This window comes from Poecilia latipinna, unplaced genomic scaffold (genome assembly GCF_001443285.1).
Source record: "Poecilia latipinna isolate Pla-1442-1.1 unplaced genomic scaffold, P_latipinna-1.0 Scaffold289, whole genome shotgun sequence".
Classification (NCBI taxonomy): domain Eukaryota; kingdom Metazoa; phylum Chordata; class Actinopteri; order Cyprinodontiformes; family Poeciliidae; genus Poecilia; species Poecilia latipinna.
In genome coordinates, this window is record NW_015112905.1 from 399,978 (window position 1) to 409,861 (window position 9,884).

General features: G+C 35.8%; 1 protein-coding gene across 1 annotated transcript in view; it reads left to right on the forward strand.

Moving 5' to 3' along the window:
- Positions 1-9,884, forward strand: part of slc6a2 (solute carrier family 6 member 2) — a 38,692-nt gene that overhangs the window by 11,747 nt on the left and 17,061 nt on the right. Inside the window, exons 5-12 of the mRNA XM_015034147.1 lie at positions 1,308-1,446; positions 1,938-2,072; positions 2,648-2,751; positions 4,651-4,775; positions 4,872-4,984; positions 6,976-7,104; positions 7,904-8,003; positions 8,188-8,288. Of these exons, the coding sequence (XP_014889633.1) occupies positions 1,308-1,446; positions 1,938-2,072; positions 2,648-2,751; positions 4,651-4,775; positions 4,872-4,984; positions 6,976-7,104; positions 7,904-8,003; positions 8,188-8,288 (946 nt within the window). The remainder of the gene's footprint in view (positions 1-1,307; positions 1,447-1,937; positions 2,073-2,647; positions 2,752-4,650; positions 4,776-4,871; positions 4,985-6,975; positions 7,105-7,903; positions 8,004-8,187; positions 8,289-9,884) is intronic.

Consider the following 9,884-nt stretch of genomic DNA (forward strand, 5'->3'; position numbering starts at 1 on the left):
GACACATTTGGGGTTAGAGGTCAGGTTAGAGGTTTGAAAAGGCAATTGACGGAGCATTCCTTTAAAAGAACATACATGTATGATGTAAAAACAAAGAAGTCATGATCAGAAGGCTGTATAAAGATTTTATCCTGTGGCATTCTTAAAAACTGTAGAATAACAGTTTATGAAGATAAGATTAGAGCTCATACTGCTTTCTGGAGTATTCCTTGCTTATTTAAATTCACACAGGAACTAAAGATATCAGTAAATTTGGAAGTCCATTTTGAGCTGACAGCTCGACAGAAGAAAACATTAAATATTAGCAATTTAATCTTGACAGTTTTGATCTACTTATGTGAACCTGCAAGGTGTTGAAACAAAAGTAGTTAATTTTCTGTGAAAATCAATGATCATATTTTTTTTTTTGCCTTTGTACACAGTGTCAACAAGCTTGAGATAAATTTTATTTCAATACTGAATATCAACGAAGTGGAGTTATTAAATGTATCTCATCCAGCGTATTGTCCATGGTACATTAAGATGAAGTGAAATCAACAGGTTGGATATGTTAGCCGAGGGTGGAGTGCTATCACCCCTGCTCTTTTCCTCCCATCTTAACCTCTGATAGCTATTTAAAACTTGTTTTAAAACTCCCTTGGCGGCCCAATAGACTGGGTGGTTCAGTTTAACAGAAAGATATGTCAGCATATATCAAAGAATCATAGATCAACAACAGCTAAATCTTAAACGACTGAGTTTTAGTCTGCAGACACAGAAAATCTGTTCAACTAAAAGTTCTTGCAACTTATTTTGAACATTGCATTTAAGCATTTGAATACACCTGCTTCAAAAAGTGTGCTTGACTTTAATTGGGTTTATTACTTTTTGTTGTGCAACATACCACATAAGGATTTTTAGTAACAAACTAGTCATTGTAAATAGCTATGACTTTGATTGCAACGGTGACAGCAGTTTTAGGTGTGTGTATGTCAGTATGATAGTCAGCTAGATTCTACAAACTGAGATTTAAGATTACAGCTAAGATACTTAGCAACCCTAACGCTATCCCTGTATTTAAGTTCCATTCCACGTTAATAGACAACTTAGATTAATTATCTTGTGAAAAAAACAGTTGCTTATTTCTTTTTCATGCTCAGAAAATATTTTGGGTGCAATAATCCATAAAAAAATTAAGTGCATCTTTTGAGTCTTGTCCAGATTACTGAATCAAAAACTAACATTATCTATAAATAAGGGTATGCCAAAACTAACAATGGCTTCTGGGTATCATGACATTTGGATTTGGATTTGTCTCTCCTATGCAGACGGGGTGTGTTGCATCTCCATGAAAGTAAAGGTATTCAGGACCTGGGCTTGCCTCGGTGGGACTTAACGCTGTGCTTGGTTGTGGTTGTATTTATCCTCTACTTCAGCTTGTGGAAAGGTGTCAAGTCTTCAGGGAAGGTATGGGCCACCTGTACTTATTTTTTGACATATTATTCATAGGCTAACTGTTGACAGAAGCATATGGTATGGTAGTGACCAATACTGTCATTACTCCACTGAGTTATAAATCTGATATTCACAGCATTATCAGAGAGTTTATGTCTTGCAGTAGACTCTGTGCTTGATCATCTGGACAAACAGCTGTCAGGTGCTGACCAACCGTTATCTCCAACTGGAACTTTGCTTATAAAAAAGAGTTTTCTTTGAACAAGACAGCCCACTGTCAATGTTTTATTTATTTTTTAACAAACATTGAATTTAAGTGAGCATAAAAGTGATATTACAATTATTGCTGTTGTGTGTTAAGGTTCTAAGATACCTACATTTTTTTTTTATTTGAGAAAAAAGAACAGTCTTTCTGTATTTATTTGACAAACGTTGGATTATTTTGGGGAGTACGATGGTGATTTGGATAACCTATGTGCTATTTGTTCTGTGCATATTTTCAGGTCGTGTACATCACAGCGACTATGCCGTATATTGTCCTGTTTGTGTTGCTCATCAGAGGCATAACTCTACCAGGGTCCATGGAGGGGATCAAAGCTTACCTCAACATTGATTTCAACCGACTAAACAACCTAGAGGTCAGAGAGAGAGGTTACAAACTTATGAGCCCTGCCACACTTGTAGAAAGTGGCAAACAAAAAGATAAAATCAAAGTTTCATTTTTGAGCAGACTTTTTTAATGTTAGCTTTAACATTTCTTGTCTTATTATTGAATGCATGATTTTATTTTAATTGAACTCTGCTATCTTATGTAATATTGTTTCTGTAACACTACTCATTACTAGGCAGACAATTGGTTTCCCCAAACTTAAAAGCTAGACTCAATTGGCTCTGCAGTTATTAAATGCAGGTAAGGAGGAAAGGGAACATTCCACCAACTGGGTAAACGAATATTTAAAAGGGTTAAGAAAATTAGGTTTTTGCCGTACGAACACTGTGAATGTTATCTTTAAACATAGTTAGTATGAAAGCCAGAATAAGCAGTTTTTCTTTGTGAAACAAGAGGATATAATCCAATTTTATCCTGGATGCAAGTGAGGAAGGAAAACAAGAAATTAACTATCTAAAATACATATCATTGAAAAATAAATAACATTCATTCTAACTACTTGTGTATTCATAATGAACAATAACTGCCTTATTTAACCTATAGGTGTGGATCGATGCTGCTACACAAATATTCTACTCACTGGGAGCAGGCTTTGGTGTCCTCATTGCGTTTTCCAGCTATAACAAGTTTAACAACAACTGCTACAGGTAAGGAGGCTCACAGTGAGTTTCTGATAATCCCAAACAAGCCCACAGCAACATCCTGCTGTTTCTAAGCAGCATTGCTTTCCATATTGCAACTAGACAACAAGACATAGATGATGCTAATCTGTCCAGCTTACTTGAGTGTCCTAGTGTTTGAGGACAGATAAAGTACAGACCAGGAAGGGATGCCAGATAATAGTTTGTTGCATGTTTTGTTGATTTTTCTCAGAGAGCTGCTGTTCTTCAGATCACAGCAGACAAAAGGTTTTGAGCTTATCTTTTCCTACATTAACAGTCCATAAGTGTGCTGTTCAGGATAGCAAGTAAGTCTTGCTAGAGGTTGAGAGCATGTAAACAAAAACAAATGAACACGATTTAACTAATTGAAAAGGAAAAGACCGGATTAACGATAAAAAGCAAGTACAGAAAACAAGTTAACTACTACTAAACTACATAAATTGTTTCTGACTTCTACTACGACTACTAAAATTTATAATAGTAATGTTTTTTTTTGTATTGCTTTGTGTTATTTTATGCTTACACATTTGGCAAACCCTTAAATTCAAATCAGCTTGTAAATGGGGATATAACAATGCAGTCAACATCAAAGCTAACAATAAACTCACAGCAGACAAAAGGGTTTGAGCTTGTCTTTTCCTACATTAACAGTCCATAAGTGTGCTGTTCACTCGTCAGATTATGTTAAGGGTGACAGGGTAGAAACAGAGTGCAGGCACAGACAGAAGTGTGGAAAAAACTCTTTGTTAGACGGAGAATATCCAAATGTGTATGTCTGCGTTACATTGTATCAGTCCCTCCAAACAAAACTGAAACTGTTTTGTTTTTATGAGCTGAGCTAAGGTCTCTTAATAAGCACTGTTTGAAGTTTAGAAGACGGCATAAGGCTGGAAGGCTTGAAGGAAGCTGTGTTTCAATTAATCAACTGTATTGACACTACAGATTTTTGTTGAAATGCCTTAGGAAGTTATTTTGGTTGTCTAGCTGAGTATAAACAAGTTTTGGGTTCAAACAAGGCAGTTCAAGACATCTGAGAAATTGGTACTGAGTGAGACAGACAAACCAGACCCTTGTAGAGAAAGATCAGGCTAACAATTAAGCATTTCAAAATGTTAAAACTAAGTCCCTGTAAAAACACAGGACTGCTTTGGCTCATCAACGTCATGTTCAAATTCCTCACATTCTGACATTGTTATGTTGTTAACTTCAATGATAAATCTTTTTTTTAAAAGTTTTTAAATGTAGTTTTTCATGTTTCCCCCCCCCCATTTATCTAAAATAAAGTAACTGACATATTTTGAAGGCCAGTCAGAGTCATGCGCCTTTTCTTCTTATCTACTAAAGATTTGGCTGATTCTTTTCATGTACGTGTCTAATGACCTGAATAAGCAGACAGGACAGCGGTGTTCAGTGAAAACATCTTTAAATTGTTCACAGCCCATAAAAATAGGAACAAAAGGAAAGTGAAAGGGAAGTCAAATGGAAGGAAATTGCTCATTCAGAGGCTTCTGCTCCTTAAACCCAGGAGGTGGCTGAGGTCACTGCGACCTTATTCATTCTGTCAGTGGTCACAGAACTGCTCTCTAATTATCCATTAAGCCACCAAATCAGGAGATTTGAAATTTCCTGTTAATCTTCAGTATTTGCCAGAAGATAAAACCATTAAAATTAAACTAAATTTACTTAATTTAAAAGCTGTATTGTATTTAAATTCAACTCAATAATTATACTCAAAGTTAAAGTACACATATAAATTAACATACACAAAAGTCTCCTAATGATCCCTTTACCAGACTGTAGAACTTCAGATATGTGAAAATGTTTAACTATTTATGTTGATAAAATATATTTCTAACTTCTCATCATTGCGTGTTTTTAACCCAGGGATGCTCTCTTGACCAGCACAGTGAATTGCGTCACTAGTTTCTTCTCAGGGTTTGCAATATTCTCTGTTCTTGGATACATGGCCCAAAAGCATAATGTGAGAGTGCAAGATGTAGCAACAGAAGGTAAGAAAAAAATATATGCAATGCTATGATTTACATAACTTCTACATAACAGTTTGAATGTAAATAAAAGTGTTTCATATTATTGGTTGCTTACAGGGGCAGGTTTGGTGTTTATCATCTATCCAGAGGCAATTGCAACACTACCTGGCTCAACATTTTGGGCTATTGTGTTTTTCATCATGCTGCTGACTTTGGGCATTGATAGCTCGGTGAGTAGCCTTACCCACTGTACGCTGGAGGTTAAAACTGTCAAAAAGATGCAGGATGTGAATTATACAGTGACTATTGGAAGGGTTCAGAACTTTAATCCAGGATGTGAAGGCAGATCTATATAAACTGCTGTGTGCTTCATTAAACTGAATGTTTATTTCCAATAATTTGATGTATTTTGCTGTAAAGTTTGCCATTCACCAAGGAGGTAAAGAGGCATAAACTATCCAATAATCGTTGTAGTTGGAGATCACCTACAAACTGCTACACATAAATAACGGCTGCCAGCATGGGGAAAAAAAGAGCAAAACCTTTTACCACATTCAACTAAAATGCTGCCTCATGAACAATAGAAACAACAGAATGAACAATAGATTTCTGTAATGCTTTTGTAATGTCTTTACTTACTGCAACTTGACAGCACTTGCAAGACGGCGTTCAGTTTGAAGATAAATAATATGGAGTTTAATCTCACCAGATCTTATGCTACTTGTCTGACCAGCTTTATGTTTTCCTTTAGAGGGGAAATTTAAGATTTTATTACAACAATAACTTAAGCCATCCTCCCTTTCTTTGCTATGCTGTAAAACACACTGTAGGTCCCTGGAAACATACCTCTTTCAACATTTATGGGAAAACGCAAGCCTCAGATATTTATTCTAAGACACTGTTTCAGAGAAATATGGTGATGACAGATTTCTTGAGGGAAGCCTTATAGGGGGCAGAATTTCAGCTTTCAGTATGGTAATGGCTGGACCTTTGCAGCAAAGCAGCTTTGTTTTCGAAATGGGGAAAAATTCCATTGGCTACATGAGCTAAAACTACAAAGGCATATCAAATGAGACTTGCAGCTGTAATTGCCAAAAACATTGACTTTAAGGGTGAATACAATTAAGTTGTCTGTTTTTCCTTTTTTCTTTTCTTTTTGTATAACATCTACAAAAACATTTCATTCGTGCTGTTTGTTGAAGGAATTCATCCCAGCGCTGTTTTAGTTCCAGGCCAATAGTCAAGAAAAACCAGTGCTATTTAATGTTTTCCTAAGATTTTGGATTTCAGTTATTCAACTCAACATGGTGAATTCATTGCATATTTAGATTACGACACTTTCAGAGTTTTATATTCCTTCGGGGGGGTTTTCAGTTTTTACATTTACACTGTAGCGACAACCAAAACCGTCAGCTATGAGGAAGGTTTTATGCAAATAGTAAAATAAGAATTGTTATTGCTTCTCAGTATTGGTGCGAATAATGTCAATGCATTTAAAAAAGTCATTAAAACCACAGATCCTGCATATAGAAAATTAAAACTGAAAATAACTAAATCAGACTCTTTACCACAGATTGAGTTTACTTGTAAAAAAAAATATATTATACATATTAAATGAACACACATGTTCATCTAACATATTTTTTTTCCTCAAGGAACACTTAAACTTTGGATGATTAGCAAATTAAATTACATCAACAATACCTTGAATGTATTTATTTGATTTTATCGTGTATTTGGAAAGACTTATCTGAAGAAGAACATTTTAATCTGTCACGGCTCAGAGTGATATAATATTGAATCTGCCAAAGCTAATCTAATTTTCAACAGCAACAAACTTTATAGTAATTAGAGTCCAATGTCAAATAAACGTAATATTTTAGGAGAAGCACAAACACCCCTGTAAAGTAAATTTTCACTGTTCTTTTCACATAATCAAATCAAGAGTTTAATCCTAAGACATCTTAATAGATATTAATGTACCATTACTTATTTACTTACTATAATCAGTTCATTAAAGTGTCAGTAACTGAAGCCAAACTGTATTTTTGCACGTTAGAGGTTAGAGCTATGTGTCGGATGGATAGAAACTTGTTTGATTAAAGTGATGATATAATAATATTTGGGCTTACAAACCAAATAAAAAGTGAAAGTTTCAGTGTATGTAGGCATGTCTGGTTTGGAGACATTTCTGGATTTCATGTCTGTCTGTTTCCTTCAGATGGGCGGCATGGAGGCGGTCATCACAGGCCTGACAGATGACTTCAAGATTCTTAAGAGAAACAGAAAGCTCTTTACATTCGCCACAGCTTTTGGAACCTTCCTTGTTGCCCTATTTTGCGTTACTAATGTCAGTATCAACATTTATGATGCTTTTTAAAGTTTATTTATAAACTCCTCAAAATGTTGCAAAGATTTTCTAAAAATTCTTTCATTAATACAAGTCAAGCTTTGCTGACTCATTATGAAAGAGTCTATCTGAACTGCACTGAACTCAATTCTCATGATTTTGCATCTTCATAAGAAAACAGTGAGCAGTGAAAGCAAAAAGCAATGAACTATTGCATCACGATCTGATGACACTGGATTCAATTAAACTGCATCCAGGAAGTCAACAATTAAATTTCCCTTGCATTCCAATTCATTCATTAGCAGCCAGAAAAATAATACAGTTTTGTGGCATGTAAAACTCAAACACAGAAAGACTTGGGAAAGATTTCATGAAGGATTCATGTGGTTTGTTTCTTATATAAATTTAAATGTTAGAAAATGGAACAACTTTTTTGCTTTCAATTTTTTTTATAGATTAAAGTGTTGAGATGATATCAATAAAACATGAAAAAGCTCGACTGAACATAGAATATATGCACGTTTAGTTTCTGACATTGATTAAAAGGTACGCCAAGGTTTTTAGAGGGATTATGTAAAATTATCATTTTCAAAGACAAACAATTGATGCAAACCATTAAACATCACTATTAACAGAAAAAAGTGCTTGAAATATGTCACCCTGTGTGCAATAAATCTTTATATGAGTTTCACTTTTTTATGTTCAACAGAATAAATAAATTAACTGTGATGATGATCTAATTTGTTAAGATGCACTTTGACACTGAGACTCACATTTTCTTTTGTATCTTTCTCTGTAGGGTGGGATCTATGTTCTGACATTGTTAGATAAGTATGCAGCAGGGACTGCCATACTTTTTGGTGTGCTGATTGAGGCCATTGGAGTGGCATGGTTTTATGGTAAGTTAGCGTTCACTATAGCGTTCACAATTTAGATGTTTGATTTAGATGTTTGTGAATTTCTGTTTCCAGTTAGAAATGAAATAGATTCCCTTGGAACAAAAACACACATGTGGAGTCTTTAGCGTGACAACATATTACTTCACCTCTGATGAAACCATTTAACCTTTCATGCTCTGTGCAGGTGTGGACCGCTTTAGTGAAGATATTGAGCGAATGATGGGCTTCAAGCCAGGGCTTTACTGGAGGCTGTGCTGGAAATTTGTCAGCCCAGCTTTTCTTCTGGTAAGAAAAATACTGAAAGATCCAACCTTTTTCCCCCAGATTATAATCAACTACATAACTCACTGTGAGAAAATGCGGCCTACATCGGTGGTACTTACTGCCTCACTTTCAGCATTTTTAGGATAATTTGACTTATATCTCATCAGAATTGCCATCTAAAGTAGATTTAAATAATGTATTAAGATTGAGACACAAGTCAAAAGCTCTCACTAAGAATCAAATACAAACCGAAAAGCCTGAGATATGTTGGAAAAAGAGGGACGTGGTTTGAGCCTTAGCTTACAGTCAGTTTTAGCTTTTTTTCTTAAATCTGCATGGGTTGTTGAGGAAGCACATTTCTCTGTCCGTAACAATTCAGCTACAGGCGTAGACAGCCATGGGCTTCCTTTAATACAACTGATTTCTACACCCTCCTCTGAGTATGTCAACACAAATTCATTTATTTAAAAAAAATTGGTAAAGGAAAAGTAAAAAAAATATATGTGCTGACAAATACACCACATATCTGAATTAATAGGTGTTGTCATTTTATACTCTGATATCGTGAGAAAAAGGACAAACTTAAAATAGACTCATCATTCATCAAAACACTTACTTATACCATTTAGTACATGGCCTGTAGCAAATGGGCAGAGCACATTTAGGTTTAGCACTTTTCTATTCATAGCAACCACTCAGCACTTTTACATTAAATGTCTCATTTAATATACAGAAAAGTAGGGTAACTTGTGACTGACCTGCCTTGTAAAGTGTGAAGTGGCAGGGGGGAAACTTTTTGAGTTTACTTTTTCCTTTTTTCCTACAGAGCCACAGCGGCCCACATGTGCCATATGTGTATATACATAATGAAAAACACATCAAGAGCATGTTTGCAATTTTTCAGTCAGGATGTCTTACTCAGCCCTGTAACTTTCTCCAGACCCGGAATATGGCTATAAAGTCCTAGACAGCTGCTTTGTGTGAATTTCAGGGACCCCAAGAACCTCAAAGCCATCAATACTTAGCAACGTCTATTCTGCTTTCCAGAGTTTTAGGTATTTCTCAGTAGGGGGTTGAAGCCCAAAAATCCCACCCCAAATGGTAGGTTGGGGGACTGTGGCAATAACGTAAAAGTCAGTTCCTGCTCTTTTTCATTGTGACAAATAATTAATTTGGTTTGCACTAAGATTTAGCCCAACGGAAACAAAATCTGGACTTTGCCGCTTCTTTTACTGCAGATACTTAACACCATATTATCTCCTGCTCCCTTTTACGCCGTTGTTTCAAGCGTCTGCCTAAATAAACCTTCCTTATTTTAATTGTAAGTAGTTCTTTAAATGTCCTGTGAGATGATATACTTACCCATGTATCGTTAACAACTGGAACTTTCAATATCCAGCAAGTTATTTTCGCAATATGCCGTCTATAAAACGAGTGCCCCCCGGATTAATTACCTCTCTGCAGCTGCAGCTGTGAAGTTGCCGTATTAACCCGATACTTGCTGGAAAGGGCAACGCCTCCCCTTTCAGAAACCGTTGGAATTTTTCAGATAGCGCTACGTGTGGCGGAACTACGGTACTGCAAATTTGGATGTGTCGCCGGCGACACATCCCGCNC